The sequence below is a fragment of the Malania oleifera genome, chromosome 12 (assembly GCF_029873635.1).
Source record: "Malania oleifera isolate guangnan ecotype guangnan chromosome 12, ASM2987363v1, whole genome shotgun sequence".
Lineage (NCBI taxonomy): Eukaryota > Viridiplantae > Streptophyta > Magnoliopsida > Santalales > Ximeniaceae > Malania > Malania oleifera.
The window spans coordinates 22,641,326-22,665,679 of NC_080428.1; the positions used below are offsets into that span (position 1 = coordinate 22,641,326).

General features: G+C 36.1%; 1 protein-coding gene across 1 annotated transcript; it reads left to right on the forward strand.

Moving 5' to 3' along the window:
• The first annotated feature begins 9,692 nt into the window (after positions 1-9,692).
• Positions 9,693-19,045, forward strand: LOC131144206 (auxin response factor 6). The gene is given in 15 exon segments (XM_058092681.1): positions 9,693-10,847; positions 11,521-11,633; positions 12,591-12,689; positions 12,782-12,838; positions 12,920-13,075; positions 13,165-13,249; positions 14,404-14,494; positions 14,951-15,115; positions 15,205-15,327; positions 15,845-15,920; positions 16,072-16,219; positions 16,359-17,551; positions 17,778-17,968; positions 18,567-18,676; positions 18,679-19,045. Coding segments are annotated over 15 exon segments (2,730 nt in total). The 5' UTR covers positions 9,693-10,804; the 3' UTR covers positions 18,759-19,045.
• Positions 19,046-24,354: the final 5,309 nt, after the last annotated feature.

Below are 24,354 nucleotides of genomic sequence, written 5' to 3' on the forward strand. Positions count from 1 at the left end.
ACTACGATTGCACCATTAATTATCACCCAGGAAAAACTAATGTGGTAGCCGATGCGTTGAGTCAGAAGTTGGATCATGTGGCAGTATCTGCAGTTGTAGCTCAGCATCACATCAGACAGGATCTAGAGAGCTCATGTATAAAGTTAGTGCGTGGTAATCATTAGGCTTTCCTTGCTAGTTTGGTGGTCCAGCCGACTTTGTTTAAGTGTATAAAAGCCGCACAGTATAGTGATGCAAAGTTGGCCGAGGTTGTGGAAAAGGTATAGTAGGGATTGGCTCTAGAGTTTAACATCTCTAAGGGAGGTGTGTTAAGGTTTGGGACCAAATTATGTGTTCCGAACGACGACGACATCAGAAGGACTATTTTGGAGGAAGTGCATCGTATGTTGTATACGATACATCCAGGTAGTACAAAGATGTATCGGGACTGCACGAGATCTTCTGGTTGAGTGGTATGAAGAGGCAGGTTACCCAGTTTGTGAAGCAATGTTTGATGTGTCAGTAGGTGAAGGTTGAACATCAGAGGCCAGTAGGGCCGTTATAGCCCTTAGCTATTCCGGAATGGAAATAGGAGCATATTTCCATGGATTTTGTGACTGGATTGCCGCTAACACTCCACGGGCAGAATGCTATCACGGTTATTGTGGACAGGTTGACGAAATATGCTCACTTCTTACCGATGAAGGTTAGCTATCCTTTAAGTAGGCTAGTAGACATGTATATGCATGAGATTATTAGAATGCATGGGGTACCAGTGTCCATCGTGTCAGATCGAGACTCAAGGTTTACTTCTCGATTTTAGACGAGCTTGCAGGAAGCATTGGGGACAAAGATTACTTTCAGTACAATTTTCCACCCCCAGACTGATGGACAGTCAGATAGGACGATACAGATCTTGGAGGATATGTTGCGGGCTTGTGTGTTAGATTTCAGTGGTAGCTAGATACAGTTTATGTCACTAGTAGAGTTCGCTTATAACAACAGCTTCCAGGCTAGTATCGGGATGGCACCGTTCGAGGCTTTATATGGTCGGAGGTGTCGATTTCCTCTGTATTGGAGTGAGGTTGGTGAATGTCAAGTGTTAAGACTTGAACTTGTGCAGCAAGCATCTGAGAAGGTAGGTTTGATCCGAAAAAGGATTAAATCATCCTAGAGTCGGTAGAAGAGCTACGCAGATGTTCGCCGCCGTGAGTTAGAGTTCAATGTGGGGGGTAAGGTATTTCTGAGGATCGCTCCGATGAAAGGGGTGATGAGATTTAGGAAGAAGGGCAAGCTGAGCCCGAGGTACATCAGACCATTGAAGGTTCTTGAGCGGGTGGGTCTGGTAGCATACAAGATTACACTACCCCTAGCACTTCCGAGGATCCATGATGTGTTTCACATATCCATGTTGAGGAGGTACGTGTTGGATCCATCACATGTTATCAGTTACAAGGATTTGGGAATTGGGGATACTTTAGCATACGAGGAGATACCTATTCAGATTCTGGACCATAAAGTTCAGAAGCTACGTCCCAAGGACATACTGTTAGTAAAGGTATTGTGGTGAAATCACGAGGTTAAGGAAGCTTCTTGGGAACTGGAAGCGAAAATACACAGGAAGTATCCACAGTTATTTTGAGTTATGTACATTACCCTACTTTGTATTGGAATAGGTGGTTAGTCTTGGGGAGTGTGTGTATTTGTGAACTCCTGAGACGATTTATGTTTGTAACCACGGTATTCCTCCGCCATAAGTGAGGGTATGTATGGTATGTATATGTTGTGACGGGGCTGTGTTGTAATAGTTGTCAGTTTTCTTTCTAGAGTCTAGTGTGAATTTAAATGTATGAATGAGTTCAGGAATAAGAGATTGCAAATTTCAAGGATGAAATTTTTGTGAGGGGAGGTTGTAAGAACTCAAACCATGATATAGGGAATTAATAAATTAAAGAGAGAGTAGTTCTCAACGACGAAGTGCAAAGTCTCATCGACGAGGAGAAGCCGAGGAGTTTCAGGACACCAGAAATCTCAGGCTCGTCAATGAGCTGTCTATATGGTCATGTCGATGAAGACGCCATTCGTCGATGAGGAGTGGCTGGGTCAAAGGCCTATAAATAGCCATCTTCATTACTTATCTGCTAAGAAATCGTAAAACCTCTCTCTATCTCTCTAGAAACTCAACCTACTCTCTATCTCTCTAGATTTTTGCATCATACGTTGTGGGAACCACTGATCCGACATTACCACGAGGATCAGGGAAGGATTCTCTACAAGCTTTATGGATTAGATCCCCATTTCGGGTAATCTTGGGTTTTGGCTCGAAATCGAGGTAAGGCTCGATTTAAATTTTGTTCTAGTAGTTGTGTAGAATATAGGTTTGTGAGCATTTTCTATATTGTGGTATGTAGGTTTTGGAACTCGGTTCACTATTTAGGGGCTTTGGAGTTTGGGATTTGTTATTTGAGGAAAGGTAAGGGGATTTAGTTTATGTTGGTTATTTTTGAAATTGGACTTAGTAGAACTGTAGTTCACGGTCCTGTGTGTGTTTTGGTTACTCATTTGGGAAGATCTAACGGGTAAAATTGTGGGTTTTTCATGTAACAGTTTTGGGAAAAAAACGGGTACAGGACTGCAATCCCTGGTTTTGTTGGAAAACCTTTGATATACTGTGTTATATATTGTGTTAGGGATGGTTGTACCTTGACTTTATTAAACTTTATATGCTTGGAAAATCATGATTTATAGATTACCAAATGGATGTGGTTTGTTTGGTTATATAAGCATGTATGGTTGTGTTTTGATGAAATGCAATAGGAATTGGGTTCCAAGTTGTTCTAGGTATTGAAAGAGTATCCGGCTCTATATCCGAGGGCGTGTGTTTATCGCTTGCCACATTGGCAAGAGTGTTCGACTCAATATTCGAGGGCGTGAGCCTTACTGGCTGATCACCGAAGGGTGTGAATCCACCAATTTGTACCGGTACGATGCCATAGGAGCTTGGGGTTCACCATGTGCTGGGGACGCCGTGTATCGCGAGCCGGCTATGGGTCGATGCCGGGTATCACGGGCCTGCTTCAGGCCGAAGTGTGTGACGACATCGAGTTACTTGATCATATGTGTATGCGTGTATGCACTGTTTTGAAACTGTTCTGTGAAAGTACTTGAATTGCATTTAACTGTATATGTTTTGCTAACATGATAACACTCAAATGCCACAAATCGATATAACATGTATTTGCTTTACTAAGAGGTGTCTCACCCCTGCTGTACATACATATTTTATAGGTCCTTCGAGTAACCGGAACTAGCGTTCTAGTGTTGGGAGCGTGGTGGCCGGTGTACTACGAAAGGTACTTGGGTAAGTACTAGGACTATACTGGGCGGTCTTTTGGTGGTTTGGCCGACACCTGAGTCTGTGTTGTATTTTGTAGAGTTTAACTCCTTTGTAGAGACTCTGGTATGGTACAGAACATGTATAGAAAGACCGTTTTCCACTGTGTATATTGTGGATGTGTATGTGAATGTGTATAGGGTGCCTGGGAATCCCACGGGGTTGGACCCTCATTCATTGTACTGCATCTTGATTTTGTATGATACAGGGACAAGTTAGGTTACTTTTTCACCCTCGAGTCCATATATTGGGTTCGGGGTGTGACAATTATGTTATAGCCAATGTTTTCATATTTTATCCAATCATTATGATTTGTATTCCTGTTAAGTTTAGATTGGATATTTTATTTCAAATTTCGTATTAGCTAGATTTTCCAATGATCTTAGTGTATAATGATAGTGTATAATGAATGTGCATACTAAAATTTGACATTTTAAGCAAAGATCACTTCCCAGCCTTTTGGTCATCACTACTCCTAAACCTAGGAACTAAGGACGGATTAAAAAAAATTTAAGTAACATTAATTTAAATCCATTTTTCCTATGGGGTTCGCATTCATGATAACCCATATCAGTTCTTTGTCTAAGCCCCTGACACTTTTGGATGAGCAAGTAAATCGAATTTGCCTTTTTCTTTTACAATGTAAGTAAGTTTTGTAACTACGTCAAAGATTATGCTTACAATTCTTATGATTGCTCGTTGAGGCAAGACTGTGGGAATCATGTGATATTCCTAAATCCTTTTTGAAAAGATTTTTCTTCTTAATTTGTAAGGATTTATTATGATTATTCTTTTCATTTATAACTTTAAGTGTAGCTCTAGAATAATCATCTATTTCTTTCTCTAGATAGATAATTTTCGAAACCTTCTCTATCTTTTTCTTCTCAAGAATAGCATGATAATCTTTTAATTCATCTAATCGTTTTGCTATCCTTTTATTCACATTTTTGAAGACTATTTTCCGCTTAGAAATCCTAACTAAAAGTTTATGTATTTTAAATAAAGTACATTCTAGTTCTTTGTTCTAGGGCATGCTTTCATCAAGTACTTCAACATATGATTCATTACAAGATTTTTCACAATAAGCCTCACATGAATCATTTACAGTATTATCACAAAGTTTGATAGATGATTCAACATACAATATATTGCAATATTTTCCACAAGAATCATCATATGCATCATTAACAGAATTATCATGAAATTCAACAAATGATTCAGCATTTGACATATCATAGCATTCAGCAACAGAATCATCTATAGAGGTTGAGATAGGAATATATACCTCTCTGTCTTTTAATTGCCTTATTATTTACCACTTCCTGAGTGGTGGTCTCATTCTCCCAGGATTCTCCATATTTCTTTTCAAGTTCATCCCAGATATCCTTAGCACTTATACATGCCATAATCTCAATAAGAATATTAGAATCTTAAGTGCAATACAGTGAATCCATGACACGTGAATTTGCATGCATCAAATTAATATCATTTTCTACTTGCATACAAATTCCTTTGACAATCACCTGCCAGACCCTCCAGTCCATTGATTTTATAAATATACTCATTCTAATTTTTCAGGCGGTGTAATTAGCACTACAAAATAATGGAGAACTGGAAGGTGATCGTCCCTCTCTGAATCGGGATACACCAATGTGAGTCATCTCAATCTTTAGCAAAAATATTTAAGTCAATGCCACGAGGCTCTGATACCAATTGTTAGCTTTGGTGTATTCCCAAGAGGGGGGTGAATTGGGTATTTAAAATTTATTCTTAGGTATGTTCAAATCAGGAACAGTAATACTCAACCTAGGATCTGTCTATATACTCATAAACCTAAATGCACAGATAAATGTAAGATGCAGAAATTAAATCATGCGCAACATTCATAATATAACATACACGTGTAGTAAATAAATTGTAGAAATTTAAAGTGCACACACAATATGTTATCAGGATTCGGCCAATTGCCTACGTCCCCGCCTCAGCTCGCAAGCCCGAGGATTATCACTATTGCTCCCTTAACGGGTGGAGCGGCACCGATTACAACTAGGTCAAATTACCAGAGCTGAGCTCAACCTTTACACACTCTTCTTGCAGAGAAGAAAAGGCCCTACCGATCCTTACGGGCTAGATCAACACCCCTTTAGGCCACACTTGAAATACAATCAGATAAACTTTTTCATACAATGAAAAGTGCTTCAAACACAAGCATATTTGTACAAAAATTCATCACAGTATAATCAATGCACACCAATAATGCAAGAACTATAAGCTCAATGATGTATGTATGTAATCAACACTCAAAATAATGATTATCTCAAATCAAGCACAAGAATGTATCTACAAGCTAATCTTTGAAACTATGTAAAGATAAAATTCGCAATCACAGTTTTAGGGTTTCAAAGATTTATATCAAGAATGATCAGAATATCTCAAAAATATTTTCTCAATATCAAAGCACAAAAAGATATTCAAAAATAGGCTTGTAAAATTTACAAGCATAATGAGTCTTACAATGATAATGCAAAGACTCAATAGATTTATTAAATAAAATCAGTGGAAAAATCTAGCTAAATCCCTCAATCCGAAAATCAAATATGCAATAAATCAAAGAGGGTTTTTAGCACACTAGAATAATTAATAAACACTTACAAGACTTGATTTCTCAAAAGAATGGTAGTATATGAGTGTATAGGGTGTGTATGAAAAAATAGGGCTTAGGAAATTTCAGAGGATTTTTTCCTTAATCAATGCTCTAATTACCTCCTAATTAGAGCAAATGAGCCCCTATATATAGACATGCCCAATTTTATAACCGTTGGGGACACATAGGGTATTATTAAATTTTGTAAAAAATTTTTTAGAAAAATTAACCCTGTTTTACCCCTCTTAATTGCGGTAAAAAATTAAACAACCCAAGAGTTTCGGGTGGCTGACCTGAGGTTCGGTCATTCAAACAGACACATGAGAAAAATTATGTTTTTGAAATTCGAGTGCTTGTGACGGTTTGTTGAACTTAGGAGATTTTACGAAAGACCGCGGTTCGGTCACCCGGTATCAAGTTCGATTTACCGAACTTGAACATTCAGTAGCTCAAGGCAGTTTTGAACTTGAGAGTTCGGGCTACTGAGTTGGTAGAAAAAAGTAAGAATGAACGTTCGATTGACTGAGGACAGTGGTGCGCTTTTCGGTTCGGTCGCCTAAAGTTTGGTCAACTTTTTGGCCTTTCAACGGTTCGGTCACCCGAGGCAATTTAACTTGCCTAGTTTTATAGCTCAAAACCCTTGTGTATTAGCCTTTTAAGTCCCGATTTAATTTAGTTGATTCCCCTGATAGTATATATGATTTTGGGGACTATCTTACTTGTAAGTGCAAGGATCTAGGGTCATTCCTAAGGCCTTTGAGCTTGTAGATCCTACATGCATGATATGCAGATTATTACAGACCTTTCCTATATTATTATTACAGACCCAAAATGAAGATAATATAAATTACAACAAATAAATCTTATGGGTCTTTATTCTTCAAGTCTTCATATGCCATCAAATGATCTTACTAATATGAACCTGCATACAAACTTGATAGACATTAAATACCTGAATATTTGTCATAATCAAAACCTGGTATGACCAATAAGTTCAACATATACACATTCAACACATCACCTAAACACAAGTATACATGCACTCTTTTGCACATATGAATTCCTCTTCACATGTCCACTTACATACATATGCACACCCACACTTTCTTCACCCACACAAGCAAACGATATAGGGGGGGGGGGAGAGAGAGAGAGAGAGAGAGAGAGAGAGAGAGAGAGAGAGAGAGAGAGAGAGAGAGAGAGAGAGAGAGAGAGAGAGACTATTGCATGTTGGCTCGGCTAACTGGCTACATGTTTGACTAGCTATCCGAGAGTGTGATTGCATTTAGACCAACTGCATAGAAGGGTTAGAAGAAGAGAGTCTCCTACTTTAGCTAGAGCTATTTGTGCCCCCACATGTTCTTATGTTTTAACAACCAATATTTTAGGAGGAAAATATCATCCTAATAGTTGTCATATATGCATTAGTAAATGGGTACTAATTTTGATGCCGATGTGGGGAACTCAAATAGTATGTAATATTTTATCAACTTTTACTTTTATGTGCTATAACTTACTAAAACAATAAAGGAGCTTTCCATATATAGAGAAAATTTGAGAAAACAAAGAGTCATGAGGAGAAGAAATGACAAGGAGTGGGGAAAGGGAAAATCATGGGGAGATAAAATGCTAAGGAATGTGTGAGTAAAAGAGGTTATTTGAATTAAATGATAAAATGAAAATTATAAAAGGAATGAAAAAGTTATCAAGGCTTTACTAGGGTATTTTGAACATTGTATAACATTTTGTTGCAAAATAGGAATTTAAACTCAAAAGGTAGTATGCGCATCATGAAAGTTGTTGCATGGAGGAATACCATGTTAACTTTTTTGGCCTCTTTAGAAGTAGTTTAAATAATGAAAGGAATTTTCCCCTTCTTTGGAATGGAAAATTAGGCTTAGCAATGCTAAATTTATGTGAACGCCTCTTTGTGAGTTTTGCTATTTCCATGTTGAGAAGGTAAGTTGGGAAGTAGATGGGTACCATTAAGGGGAGGAAAGAAATGGAGGGTGGTGGTGAAAACTTAGAAGCAATCCTCCGTGCATCTAATGAGACCATGGAGAAGCATAACGGGTTTTGATTGGAACAAATGTGTATTGTACATTAAATTAACCATGATGACATTTTTGTTAAACTATTTTGATATATTTGAAGTATAATAAATGCATTGTTTTCATTAATGTGGAATGATATCCTTTTATCATGGATTGGAATATTGGTGTTGGATGTAATGTAATTGGAATATCTATGTGTATGTGCAATATGAGAGTGCAACGGCAAGAAATACAAATTAGTAAGATAGTTCACTAGAAAATTGTTATAGTAGATTGACATTAAAAAGGTTTTTATAACGTTTTAGTATGTCATAATTAATTTGCTTTATAATATATGATTGAACAAAAATGACTTTTATAAACTCGTGATAGAGTTTCTCACAACACTTATATTAACTATAAAAAAGGAAAACACATATTTTACAATATCGTGAAATAGAATGTTTTATTAAACGCTGCAAAAAAAGTGGTTAAAAGTTTTTCTCAAGTGCTGCTAAAGTTATTAGTGTCTCCTGGATGACTCTTACATATCTACCGGTCAAAAAATGAGTGATTCAACTCTCACTAATGACACTAACATGGTGGTCTACCACTAAAAAATTTCTCACACAATAAACATATTAATTAACCTTTCATGTGTTTCTCTCATGTCTATTTGTTTTAATGAACTCATTTTTCTTTCTTAGTTTCCTATAATATTTATCATATACTTTTTTGAAAAAATATTTTTCTATTAGTCATTTGTTTGGTATTAGCGTTAAAAATTATGAAAATAAAAAATTTAAATAAAACTAAGCCATAAACTGAAACACAAAAACTGAAAACTTGCAACTTGTTTGATCAATATTTATAAAAGTAAAACAAAAAAAACTTAATTGAACATATGCTCATTTTTTCTCCTTGAATCAACAACTAAAAAATTTAATTTAAATAATAACAATACATGCTAAGAATATTATATTAAGAATATAAAAAATAATATACATACATATATATATATATATACACACTTTTAATTTAATGTAAATTGAGCCCATTTAATTAAAAATTATGTGTAAAGTAAATAGTATAATTCAAAAAATTAATTTTTGGATATTAAAGTGTATTACGGCAATAGATTACAAAAATAACTAAAAATAGTGAAATTTTACAAAAAATAATTGAAAAACTAACAACAAGCATGAAATACAAAATATCAGTGTCAATGAGTACATTGCTATTGTCTATTAATTTATTTTTTACTATATGATAACAAAAATAAAAAATAAAAACTAAAAATTATACCAAATCTTCCACAAATTTTTTTTTACTTTAAAAGCTTTTACTTTTCAACTAGTGTGTTTAAATACTGTTGAATTTACAATTTTAAAAAACTTTAAAATTAAAATAAAAAATTTTAAAACATTCTCAGCATCTTCTCCGATTCACTTTCCGAGTGTGTATAAGTGTGTAATACAGTGGGTTTTAAAATTCCAGCTCTCAGTTGTCTTCTCCGATGGAAGGGTATCTCTGTAAAATTTCCTACTTTTGAGGTTTTTTAATTGGTTTCTTAAATTGTCCGAAATGAGGGTGAAAGGCCATAATTAAAGAGAGAGAAAAAAAAAGCAAAAATACTCTCTCTCTCTCTCTCTCAGAAAAAATCTATAACTCTCTCTCTCTCTCTCTCTCCTTTCGCCAGTCTCTCTACTGGGGTATATAAGGACACCGAAAAATAATGGCGGTTGTGCGTTGATTGATTGGAGCAGAGCACAAAGAAAGAGATAGGTAGAGAGAGAAGGTAAAGCAAAGCTAAGCAAAGCAAAGAAGCAGAAGCAGAACCACTAGTACTACCACCACCATTACCATTTACCACCACTACCATCACCTCCACCTCCATTTCCATTACTAGAAATCAGCGTACAAGGTCTAGAATTCAAACCTCTGGTTCATCGCATGCCCTGTGACAGCTCTATCATTCTGTGATGTATCTTAAGTTTCCTCGGAGAGAAAATGCTCTGATCCAAGCTAGATATAGGTCTCTGTAGCCTGCGCTGCTTTGGCCGCTAGTATGTTGAGATCTGGTCTTTCTGGGGTTTACGGTGAAGTAATCTTGTGCGCCGTGGAGGAAAATTTAGAGGTTTTTGTGCGTACGAGAGGCTGAGATCTGGTGACTTTGCTGGGTGTGTTTTGTGTATTTTTAGTAGTGGGTCTGTGTTTGAGCTTCTGGGGCTGGAGATTGGGTTAATTGGGTGCTGGAAGGAGGGACTCATGAGCTGTGTAGCTGAATTTTTAGAGGTGTTGTGATTCTTTGAGCTGGAATCTGGCTGGTATGCTGAAACATCGATGCATGAAGAGTTTGCGGTTCGAGATTGAGATCTTCTGGGGTTTGTGGGTCACTGGGATTTCGAGCGGATGAGGCTGAAAAATATCGTTTTCTGTAGTGAAAAAGGTTTTGGTTGAATATTCCGGAGGTGGGTGTTGTTGGGTTTTGGGGTATTTGCCTTCCAATGAAGGTTTTGTATCAGTAGCAAATGCTTTGTGTTGAGTTCTGGTGGGTGTTGGAAGTGATTGAATGGCTGTGGCGGAGGCATGTTGGTGTTCTGTGAGGGGGGATAGCGAAAAACGGCCGTGGCGTGGTGTGCTTCTTTGATTGCGGGGAATTTCCTGGTTCACTGGTGTGGCTGTGGTATTTTGGATCTTTTTTGAGAACTGGGTCAAACCAGTTGCTTCGAAATTATTGCTAAATCTGCAGAAATGAGGCTGTCTACTGCTGGTTTTGCTTCTCAACCGCAGGAAGGTATGCGTGTTGTTCCTTGTAATTTGATGCTTTCTTCTGGCTTTGAGGTCTGTGTGTGTGTGTGTTGACAGAGATTTTGTTACTTCCTCAACTAAGATTTGGAGCTTCGTTTGTTTTCTTTTTTGTTTTTTTTTTTGTATTTTTTTTTTTTACATTTTCTTCCTTGGACTAAATTGAGCCCATGGATGATATGATTAACAGCATGTTGCTAAATTTTGGAATTTGGTCGTCTAGAAAATCGCGGAAAAAGAGGCGAGAGGGCTGTACTGGTGTCAACTGTCAAATACTATTAAGGCGTATTTTTTGAGCTTATTTTTTTTAGTCTTGTGGCCAATCTTAGTTATACGAAGATGTGGTTTCAAAATTCTTTTCTGTTTCAAGTTTCTGGGTGACCGAACAGAATGAATTTTGCTGTCCAAAGGTTATCCTCAAGCATTTCACGAAGAATTTAGAGTGTCTTTTATGGATGGTGGTAGGACTGCCAGAGATCCACATTGATGGAAGGTTCATCCGCTTTGAAAAGGCCCTGAGATGGCATCTTCAAAGGCTTGGATTTTTCTGATTAGTAGGACAGTAGTAAATATTTTGGAACTACCACTGCAGTGGTCCTGAGGGCTTTTTTCCTCTATTTTTTCAGTTTAAGAAAATTTATATCGTGGAATGAAATTTGCAGGGGAAAGGCGATGTCTGAATTCCGAGCTGTGGCATGCTTGTGCGGGTCCTCTTGTTTCCTTGCCTACTGTTGGAAGCCGTGTTGTTTATTTTCCGCAAGGTCATAGCGAGCAGGTTAGTTTTATTGATCTGCAAATGACATGTTTGGATGTAATGACTTATTGAAGCTTATCTTCTGCAAGGTATTTATGTTTGTTCCCTCTAATTGTCAACAAATATTGTTCCCGTTTTTCTGCACAAGATAAATTTTTATCTGGCCAATTTATGGTAAATATTTCTTTTGTCAATGAAGATGTGTATTAACACAAATGTTAACAAGTTTAAAATTTGCATTCTTGATTCCTTTTTTTTTTCCCCCTAGACTTTAGTTTGGCTTCTCTTTCCCCTAATTGTAGTTCTATTCATTGGAGCATAAAGATCTGGAACATATATTTCAGTATGTTGAAAAAATATACATGTAAATTGCAAGTTTTATCTAATTTGTTCATAAATGAAGTAATTGCTCATTTATTTTTTATTTTTTATTTTTTATTTTTTTACTTTTGTTTATTTTTATATTTTAATAATTATTTTTCTATGTCAGTCATATTTTAAGATTTTAGGAAGTATGCAAAAAGGAAAAGAGTTATACATAGTTATGAATCGAATATAAATTGTGGATATTTATGTGTTAGATATGTGTTAGACGTAAGTAGTCACAGATTAGTTAATAGTTATTAGATACATGGTATTTTCCTGTATTGCCATTAAATTTTCTATTTAACCCCACTGGGGCGGGGGGATCCCCTTATTTGTGTGTGTCTATATATACTACTTCCATTGTGATTGGTACATTAGTATATTGAACTTACTATTCTGTCAGTTCTATTGATGGATCCTAACTCGACCCTAGCTTTTTTCTTCTTGCGAGCATTGCTAGTGTGGTTTTACATTTGAATATCACATATCATACTATGTTTTTAATTCCTGTTTCCTTTTGTGGTCTATACTATTTAACATTAAATTTAGGTTTGATGTTCCTGGTTACTGTTAATGATATCAAAGTAGGAACCTCCACGCTTTTTCATGCAGGTTGCTGCATCAACCAACAGGGAAGTGGATGCCCAAATTCCCAACTACCCAAGCTTACCTCCACAACTTATCTGCCAGCTTCACAATGTGACCATGCATGTGAGCATCTTATTTTATTAGTAAATTTTTTTCTGGATGCAAACATTCGGATAAAGCTTGTCCCTAATGGCTTGAAATTTTATTTTTTTCAGGCAGATGTTGAGACTGATGAAGTTTATGCTCAGATGACGTTGCAACCTCTTAGTCCGGTATACTGTTGTCACATAATTGGAGTTCTTATTTGTTGGCCTTCTGGTCTGCTTCAATTTTTGAAATAATGTTTTTTGTAGCAAGAGCAAAAGGATCCCTACCTTCCAGCAGAGCTGGGGGCACCCAGCAAACAACCAACAAATTATTTCTGTAAAACATTGACAGCTAGTGACACAAGTACTCACGGGGGATTCTCTGTTCCACGCCGGGCAGCTGAAAAAGTTTTCCCTCCACTGGTAAATTTTATATAACTAACGAATTTGAATGTCCAATTTTAAATGTCAGCTTTAAAACTTTTGAATTTCTAACATCATAATTTTCACAGGACTTCTCCCAGCAGCCTCCGGCCCAAGAGTTGATTGCTAGGGATCTTCATGATAATGAATGGAAATTTAGACATATATTTCGCGGTGAGTTTTTCTGTGGTAGGAGATGCTGTTTTTAACTATGCTGTGTCGTGTTGGTACTGGCCTAGCTTGTAGCTACTGGGTTCAGATTTCATTATCTGCTGACATCAAAGGATATTCTAGTTTAACATCTATCATTATCAGAAAATGGATTGGGGGAAAGATCAGTCATACTGAACGAGCGCTATTTATTTTGTTCAGTATTCACTGTTTAAAATGCATTTGTTTTTAATGTGTTGCATTAAGGTTTCTCATTGAGAAGATTTTGTTTTCCTCCCTGGTTTGGGTTTCAAGGGCGTTTGTCTTCAGTTTTGCAGTGCAGGTTGATGTCTTCTGCTGTATATGGGTTGCAGTACTTCTGTATGTAATTGACGGCTATTACCTTACCATCTGCTTATTGCAAACCAATTATTGCACTTACTCTTCTAGAAACAGTTTGTGATGGGAGTGTAGGACATATCTCATAGCATTTTAATTAAGTTTATACCCAAATTGTTATCCTTATTTTGGAATAGTATTAATGGGTTCAAAGTTTCTTCATCGTAGTTAATAAAAGTAAATTAAGGCTTGATTTGGAAGCTTACCTTACTAATAGAGAAACTATTAATAGGGGAAAATTCTTGAATCAGGGTTGGAGTCATTTAAAGCTGGTACCTAGTTTTTGCAAAGTTTTTTGAAGATGGCTTGCAAATGCTTAGCAATGGTCTTTCAGCATTAGTTCTGTTATTTTCTGGTTGACTTGCATAATTTTTTTCTTCCTCCATCTTCTGATATGTGATTGGTTTGTCACTGTTTCCATCCCATGCTTCTCAACCTTGGTAACTTCAGATTTAGTTTAGTGCACTGCTCCGATACTACCTCTTGGAAGTAGGCTCTAGTTTCAGTATCTGAATATGATTTGGTATCCGTGACTCTGATATTTTAGTTCTACCGTTTGATTCACTAGTTTTTTTGTTTACTTGATCCCTGCACAAATGTCTGTTGGATTTTGGATCTGGGATGAGTTTTATATGAATATTATATATATATATATATATATATATATATATATATATATATAAACAGAGATCCAACTTGTGATTGGAAATTCTCATAATTTTCTAAGTATAACCTACATACTTTAAACTGATTTTGAAAATATTATGTTCTTTATGCAGGTCAACCCAAAAGGCATCTTCTAACAACTGGGTGGAGTGTGTTCGTAAGTGCCAAGAGACTTGTTGCTGGTGATTCAGTCCTTTTCATCTGGTGGGTGACTTTCCATTTTCCACATTGACTTCTTTCTTGGATATTTTCACTCTGTTGTATTTGCATTGGGGCAGATTTAGCAGAAAAATGCACTAGGACAGAGTATTTTGATTGGGGAGTGGTTTTTCTCCGTGTGCTACATATCATGCAAGTGCTTAACCTTTGGAATCCTGGGGCTGCAAGGGCTGATATCCCTTTGGTTGATCTAACCCATCCACTTTCTCCCTTCTTTGGTCAGCAGAAGACATGGAAATAAATTCAGCTGTAGAAACATTTAATGTGTTTTATAATTAAATTGCATTCAATTAGGCTGATAGACCCAAACACGTGCTCTTTTATGCCTAACTGCAGCTAATAAATGAATGGAGCTAGGGATTGGTGGCTGCAAGTATGATTTCCTGCCGATTATGTAACTGTTTTTTCAATATGTAGATTTAACTGTGTACATTTCATCAGGAATGAGAAGAATCAATTGCTGCTTGGTATTCGGCGTGCAAGTCGGCCACAAACAGTAATGCCTTCATCCGTTTTGTCAAGTGATAGTATGCACTTGGGGCTTCTTGCTGCAGCAGCTCATGCTGCTGCAACAAATAGCCGCTTCACCATATTCTACAACCCACGGTATGATTTTTTGTAGATTAACAGCAGCAGTGGGGGAAAATTAAGACTTTATGCTCCTCTTTTTTTAATTCATATGACCTTAAATACAGGGCTAGCCCTTCTGAGTTTGTCATACCCTTCTCCAAGTATTTTAAAGCAGTATATCATACTCGTGTTTCTGTTGGCATGCGTTTTCGGATGCTCTTTGAAACAGAGGAGTCAAGTGTACGACGGTAGGTTCAGAACTTTTCTCCTGGAAGTTATAGTGATTTACTATGATTTGTTGCCCTCTTTTGTTGATTTTGGTTCCTCATTTTTTTTTTATTGTTGAATGTCGAGGGTTGTGGCTAGGATTTTTTCTTATCTGCTTTGTTCGAGACACCTCTGAGCCCTACTTTTCTGGGTCTTATAGTTTGAACCACTGTTTCTGTCTCACTGGATTGTGTACATGACTAATGGATAGTTCATTGGTTGGTTTATGCTAGAAACTTTCTTTATTTTATTTCATTTTTTTCAAAAAAGTATTTCTCACAGGAAGTTTACTGGAATGTTGGGACTAAATAGGAGAATCTTATGCAATATCAGTCAAATGTAGTGCCTTCACTATTTTTTTGTTTAGTTTTACTGAGTTGCTCTCTTTAGTTTGTATTTTTTGTGTTTTTGTTTTATCTTTTCATGCTTATGATGAATTTCATCTTATGATAGTATAAATGTTGCAACATTGACAACTAATAATTATTTATTATCCAGCTACATGGGCACAATAACTGGCATCAGTGATTTAGATCCCGTTCGATGGCCAAACTCCCATTGGCGGTCGGTAAAGGTTTGTTGTGAAAATTTGTGAATTTTTTAATGAATGTATTGCTTGGTACATAATTTGAACTTTAAAATTTTATTACATGTGCTTATCTATCAAGCATCTCGCTTGCAATGAATAAACGATATCCTGATGAGCTTCGACTTAATTAATGAAGGTTGGCTGGGATGAGTCAACAGCTGGGGAAAGGCAGCCTAGAGTCTCCTTATGGGAGATTGAACCTTTGACGACATTCCCGATGTATCCATCTGCATTTCCCCTTAGACTCAAGCGACCATGGCCACCAGGCCTCCCCTCTCTCCATGGTATGCTTGTTTGGTCTATAATGTGCAGTTAATATCTCATCTCCTTCTCATCTGCTTGTTTCCTTTGTTATATTTTAAAATCACCAGTGGAATATTTGTGAGGATTTCTCTCTTAATCTGGTGCTTTTGTTTTTCTTAGGCATCAAGGATGATGATCTGGGAATGAATTCTCCACTCATGTGGCTCCGAGGAGATAGTGTAGACCGTGGGATTCAATCATTGAACTTTCAGGGAATTGGGGTTACGCCATGGATGCAGCCAAGACTTGATCCATCCATGATTGGGCTGCAAACTGACATGTACCAAGCTATGGCTGCTGCTGCACTTCAAGATATGAGGGTTATGGATCCTTCCAAGCAGGCACCCCCATCCCTTCTTCAATTCCAAGCTCCTCAAAATGTTTCCAGATCTGCCTGTCTAATGCAGCCACAGATGTTGCAGCAATCTCAGCCTCAAGCGACCTTTCTACAAGGGGTTCAAGAAAATCAGCAGCAGACTGTGTCTCAGTCGCAATCTCATCTTCTTCAGCAACAGTTGCAGCATCAGCACTCATTTAATAATAATAATAATAATAATAATAATAATCAGCAGCAGCAGCAGCCGCAGCTGCAACAGCAGCAGCAGCAGCAGCAGCAGCAGCAGCTGGTTGATCATCAGCAGGTCCCAAGTGTTGTCTCTGCCCTCCCTCAATTTGCTTCGGTTTCTCAGTCGCAGTCGTCACCCTTGCAATCTGTATCTTCACTCTGCCATCAGCAGAGCTTTTCAGATTCAAATGGGAACCCTGTTACCAGCTCTATTGTTTCTCCCTTGCACAGTATTTTGAGTTCATTTCCACAGGATGAATCATCTCAGTTGCTTAGCTTGCCTCGAACCAGTCCAGTGATATCTTCTGCTGCTTGGTTGCCCAAACGAGCTGCAGTTGAACCTCTTCTACCCTCTGGAGCGTCTCAATGTGTTCTGCCACAGATAGAACAGTTGGGACCGCCCCAAACAAATGTTTCTCAAAACTCTGTTTCATTACCACCCTTTCCTGGCAGGGAATGCTCGATTGACCAAGGGGGCACTGATCCTCATAGTCATCTTTTATTTGGGGTTAATATAGAGCCGTCGTCTCTTCTAATGCAGAATGGGATGTCAAGCCTCGGGGGAATTGGCAGTGAAAGTGATTCCACGACCATACCCTTTGCATCTTCCAATTATATGAGTACCGCAGGCTCTGATTTTTCACTTAATCCTGCGATGACACCTTCCAGTTGCATTGACGAGTCAAGCTTCCTGCATTCTCCAGAAAACGGGGGCCAAGCAAATGCACCCACAAGAACCTTTGTTAAGGTGAATTTCTTCTGCCTCTCTGGCGTCTGATTCATGTTGCTTAATCCAATTTGTTGCAGTTGGAGTTCAAACTACTTGCATTTTTTTTTTTTTTTTTTTGTTTGTTTGTAATCTGTTTCTGTTTCTTTCACTTTATTGTTATTATTTGTATTCTATCAATGGCCTTTATTTTTATTTTTTTTATTTTTTATATTTATATAAATCTGACCATTTTAGTTATTGACAGGTTCACAAGTCAGGGTCCTTTGGGAGATCATTAGATATCACCAAATTCAGCAGCTATAAAGAGTTGCGGAGTGAGCTTGCTCGCATGTTTGGCCTTGAAGGCCAGTTGGAGGACCCTCTGAGATCAGGCTGGCAGCTTGTATTTGTTGACAGGGAGAATGATGTTCTTCTTCTTGGTGATGACCCGTGGCCGTGAGTTCCATCTTTACTTTCTAAGACATAACTGAGAACATTTATTTTTCAAAATCTTTTGGATTAAGGAAACAGCCTCTCTGCATAAAAGTAGGAATAATGATGCGTACACTGTAACAACCTGGGGGTGCCCCTTTTTTTTTTGTTTTTCTGTTAAAGGAAACAGCCTCACAAAGCAAGGAGCCTTGTGGCTTGCTGAATTTTTTCCAAAATATTTTTCACTCTTTGGTTTAGTGGTTTACTATGGAGTGTCAGATTAACAAGCTTCTAAAGCCGAAACCGACAGGCTTAAGATGTACTCAATTTGGAACCATATCCATAGCCACAAGTCCTCATGGTTTTATTCATGGACAACCTGGTAGTCAACCTTTACTGGCATTTTTTGTTACACAATTATTTCACCTATAAAACAATTATCAATGAAATGAAGTGGTCAAATTTGTAACATCTTGAAGATTTTGTGTTGTGGATATTATTGTTAAATATGGTGCGGAAGTGATCCAAAGTTAATATTTTCACGGCATATCAGACATCACATTCTTTTAAGGTTGCAATGTTCTTGGGTCACTGTCGTGATCTTTCATGTTTCTTATGCCAGGGAGTTTGTAAGCAGTGTCTGGTGTATCAAGATACTCTCACCACAAGAAGTGCAGCAGATGGGAAAACGAGGCTTAGAGCTTCTTAACTCAGAGTCCATCGAGGCTATCCAATAACCAGCTGCAATGACTATGTGAGTCGGCGGGAATCAAGAAATTTGAGCTCAGGGGACCGCTCATCCGACGTCTCTTGACAACTGAATGATTTTAACCAGTTAAGGCACCATTCTCTCTCCTGTAATATTAGCATCTTTTCAAAACCGGTATAATAGATGGAAAGGGCTACCTAATCTTTAGCTTGTGGCTTATATGTATGCTAATACTGTAATTATCTGATAGTTTCCCACCTTTCTATGCTTATCAAAATACATGAAATGCCAACTTTGTCAGGTGACTGATATTTGTGAAGATGGCTGTTTGTCTCTCAATATTATGAAATCTATTTATTAGGAATGCAAGTCCAGAGAACGTTTAAATGCAACTCTACGTTTTTCTTCTTGACAGCTTTCCAGTATGGGGATGGTAACTGGCGCATTTTGTTCTTTTTGGTAATTCATTCTACCTCTCATGGGTCATCATTATGTATACCTTGTTGTCGTTGGCATCTCCTCTGCATTTCCCATTTGATGCAAGAGGCCCCGACCACTAAAAGCTAAAACCCATCCGTTCACTGTAATTATCTCATCAGGGGTGTTCGTAGGCTTGCCTGAACTGTGTTTTTAGGAGCTACATTTGATGCCTAATTGATGTGGCACTCAGCTCTATTACCACTAGAGAAACAGCTGATGATTTTGAAATATGGAATCATCGGAAGCTTGTGGGAAAATAGAGGCCTGCTAAGTTGCGGGAAATGGGTTTTTTTTTTTGTTTAACATTTGTATGAGAAAATAATAAAAATAGATATATTTTAGGGCTTTTTATTTGTAAGCAATACTTTTTATATTTTTTTCAGTTTTTAAAATAATTATGAAAATGTGGAAAAGAATTGTGATATTTTCTGGATTACTAGAAAATAACTGAAATTGGAAAATAAGAATTGTTTTTAGAAAACAATTTTTATTTTCCATTTTCAATTTTTAAGTAATTTCAAAACTATCACCTTATTTTTTTTTAATTTCTAATATAAAAAATTATTTGGTTAACTAGTTATATAGTACAATATAATAATTAAAAGGATGAATGGAGGGAAAATTACTTGGGAACAAAAATAAAGAAGCTAAGATTAACACATGTAAAATTATAATACTGTTGTGTATTTAGGCTAATGAGTAGTTTTGGAAAAGGGTAATTCAATAAATACTAATGATTTGTTGGCTATGTAAAAATAAAATGGAATATGACGAAATCAATCTTTATAACTTTATAAATTTGCGACACAATCTTTCATTTTGTTCCACTCTTTTTATTGCATTCCAATGTATCAAAATATGAGGTAGGATTACAAATGAAGGTTTTAGAAAAGTTAGCTTGGTTTTATGTCTGTGTGCTTAACTATGTAAATTATATATCAATTAAAAAGGTTAATGGAAAAGTTAAGAAAAAAAAATAGAAAGACTTGCACATGCTTTTTATTAACATTGAGAAAATCTATAATATGATACCTAGGTAAATTATAGAAAGAGAGTTCATAGCATGTTGATGTCATCAAAGATATGTACAACATAGCAAAGACTGATGCTAATATTATAGGTAGAGAGTATGAAGGAATTTCCAATCACGATAGGTGTCCAAAAATAAGATTTCATAGTATTGAAACTTTACAATTTTTAGGTTTTGATATTAGCAGAAGAAAGATAAAATATATGAGATAAAGTTTTAGTTATAAAGGAAGAATATTGGAGCAACGATTGATTGTTAAGAAAGTAATAGCACTAATAGATTTTAATTCTTTGGATCTAATATGCAAGTGGAGAGAAATTGAAGATGAAGCAGAGAGTTAAACGAGTTGGATAAGATGAAAAAGTATTTTGAAAGTGTTATGCAATTGTAAAATTCCCTTAAAATTAAAGGGAAAGTTTTGTATAATAGTTATAAGATCAACAATATTGTATGAATCAAAATGTTAGGCAATTAAAAAAGCAACCTATCCAAAAAGTAAAAGACATGAAAATGAGAAAACTTAGGTGAATTGGGGGGGGGGGGGGGGGTGTATGTTGCTAAAAAACAAATTAGTGAATGAACAAATTCATAGTAAGTTAGGTATAATACATGTAAAACATAAGATAATGGAGAGGTAACAAAGATGATTTGTGCATGTGCAACATATTAATTAGATAATGCAATAGTGAGGAGGAGTGAGCTAGTTAGTGACATTACAATGGGTAAGACATCTAGAATAACATGGAATAAGATATCGAGTAAGAATTTAACTTTATTTTGTTAAAGATCATGTAAATTGGAAGAAAATGATTCATGTAATTAACTACACCTAGTAAGACTTACGAGTTAGTTGTTGTGGTCATTATTAAATTTGGAATCCAACAAAAAAGTGTTTTCTAAGTTACAATACATACAAATACTGGAAAACAAGGTGAAATTTTTCATAAAACTATAAATGAGAAATCATGATGCAAAAATTTGAGCAAATCAATGTGAATATGGTATTTCTAATATTGTGCTCTAACAACATTTCTAGGGAAAAGAACTTACAAAATTATACTATCTTGGAAAGAGTTCCAGTGATGCCTCTTTTATGCCTAAGTTTGTAAAGATCCTCTTGGATCTTGTGATTGCATCTTTTTACTATGACCTTCATCCCTTTAAGTTTATATGTCTATTTTTTGTCCCTATAAATTCATTAGTTATGAGAGCACTACATTTAATCAATCATTATGATAAATGGTCAACCCTCAAGATTCATACATTTTGTTGCTACAAGGTTACTAACATCCATACTAGAATTTCCTTTTCTGGTGGAACAAGTGTAATATGAGGCAAGCTAGAAGAAGAGCTAGCTATGGATTTGACTTAGGCAATGTAGCACCTTGCCATGGTCACTTAGATTATGCGGTGACTCAGTGAGGAGCCTAATAATGTCACCTCGATGACTTTCAGAAGCAAAATCCAAACACGTAAGGGATATAGATATGTCTGAAAGTTAAGGAGTTGTCCTAAGAGGGGGGGGGGGGGGAGGTGAATTGGGTTATTAAAAATTTTAGTTTTTTTTTTATGAATTCTTTAACTTCTTGTTGATTTAGCAATCACACAAAACTTAAATGAATAATCAATCCACAAACCAATCACAACACAAGTAAACAAACCTTGAACAATCCAACAACCAATCAACAACTAAAATAATCAAAAAACTCAATCAAGATAGCTTTTTGGCAATTCTCAGCTTTTCCAAGAACTCAAGGTATTTGGTTGTATGTAGCGCTGTGAATATATGTAAGTCCTGTAGTGAATGAAATTTGTTTGCACTCTCTTAACTAAGATTTCTGCAAACAATTAAACAACATATTCCCTTTTGGGTTTTCGCAAAAGTTTATTCAAAACGTACTTTCTTATATTAAGAGTTCTTCTTATTCCCAATTTGTAATTTTAGCAACCTGCACTTTGCATACACCACACAATATATATGTTTGCTGAAAATAAAGAGAAAGGGTAGAGAATGACACCGAGATTTTTACGAGGTTCGGCTTATCCTTGGCCTACGTCCTCGTCTTAGGCCAATACTACCTAAGGATTCCACTAGAGCACTCCTTTTTGGGTGGAGCAAACTGTTTACAAATCCCTCCTTAAGGGTAGAGCCCCCTCTCCAAGCGATACCCCGCGCTTGGTCCAACGATCCAAATAACCCTTGAATCGTCAATCAATACAAGAATACAGGAAATAGCTCCTGTGTACAATAACGCTCTCATAAGAGCAGGCAGATTAGTACAATTTAAAGCACTATATACTTCAATAATCAAATATCTTATTGAAATAGATTAAAGCTCAAGAGTAATTTCACCAAGTTCCTTCTCTAGATGAGAATCAGCAATTAGAACTTGGAGTAAGATGATCAGCACTTCAATTTTTCTCAGCAATTCAGATTTGCAAAGAGTTGAGCAAGAGAGAGCTTTGAGATAGAAAGTGTGCTTTCAGCTTTGAAACATATTTTGAATTTCTTGGTATGTTTGATTTTCTAAAACCATGTATTTATAGGCTCTTAAAAGTATTTTTTGTATTGCCCAAGATTACTTGGAGTCTTTCCCAAGTTTTCATAAAATTTGGAGCATAAGAAACCTTAATTTGAATTTTAAAACTTTTTAAAAAATTATCCGTTAACAGTGTTCAGTAGACTGAAGTGTCAGGTTCAGTCTTCTAAAGCACTTTAAAACGGTGAAAAATTTGAACTGGAAATAGGGTTAGTCGACTGGGCTGACCAGTTTAGTCTTCTGAGGGTGTACTTCCTCTTCAGAATTTCAACAGGAAATTCTTCAGCAGACTGAACTTATTCTTCAGTTTTCTGAAGAAATTCTTCAATTTTTTGAAGTGAAACTTCAGTTGTCTAGGCAAACCAAATTCTGGTTTTTTCAGATTAGTTTTCAAAAACCTTTTTGCTCTCTTACTTTGATTACTTATAAAACATTTTTCGGGGTTTGAAATAAAGTTCTCTAAGTCCATAAATACCCCTAAAGAGCTTCAAAATATTTCATGAGATATTTTGATATGAAGTACTTACATCATTGATCTTAAAGCCTAAAACTCTAATCTTCAAGTCTTCCATGGTATTTTACTTTATGTCCCTTTTGACATAAGCTTGAGTTAGCTTTAAGTTTCCACATACACTTTACTCATGTTGGTGTTGCTTGAGCTTCCTTTGGATCACTCTACATATGAATGTGGCTTTTGAGTCCTTAGTGATCTTGAGCTTTCCATTGCTTTTCTTTTAAACTTTGTCTTTCCTGAAACATCATCACTCTAACAAACACATGTTAAATCATCCTTCATTTGTTGTCATCAAAATAAGATTTGAAAGCCATGTTAGGCCAACAATCTCCTCCTTTTTGATGATGACGAACAAGGAGTAAAGATGAGAGATCCTTTGAGGCTCCCCCTTACAATAAGCATTCTTTTTAAAAAAAGATTTGGAAAAAAGGATTATATTAAATATGAAAAAGTTCAAAGAAGATTACAATTTAAGCATGTGAACACCAATCAAGTATATCAAGCATATGAACACACATAATCCATTATATTTTAACAGTCATTTATATTTCATATTTGCTTTAACATATTTAAATTTGTTTCATAATCCATATGTTACTCAAAATGCATATTAGCTCAAAATACTCAAAATTCACATTTTCCTCACAATTCAGCTCAAAATACTCAAAATTCATATTTGCCACACAATTCATCTTTGCTTACAATATTCTCTTCCCCTTTGACATCATTCAAAAAGAATCGAGGGGAATAAGCAAAAAGTCATAATAGAACATAGTCATTACAAACATAGGAAAGCACAACAAAGCAACATAAAAATTTAAGTGTTCACATCAAGATTTCTTAAAACATCATAAAAGTTCTAAAGTTCAGCTATCAACATCATCATCTCCTTCTTCAAATTCTTATCCTGAAACCTTCCTAAATCACTTCCCTATTATGTAACAATCCAAGTTCTCTTATAATGGATATAAATCGTTCTTTGGAGAGAGGTTTTCTAAAAATATCTGCCCACTGGTCATTTGTATTAATAAATTCAAGTAATATATCTTCTTTTTGAACATGATCCCTTAGAAAGTGATGTCTTCTATCAAGGTGTTTAGTTCTTGAGTGCGATATAGGATTTTTTTGATATACTTA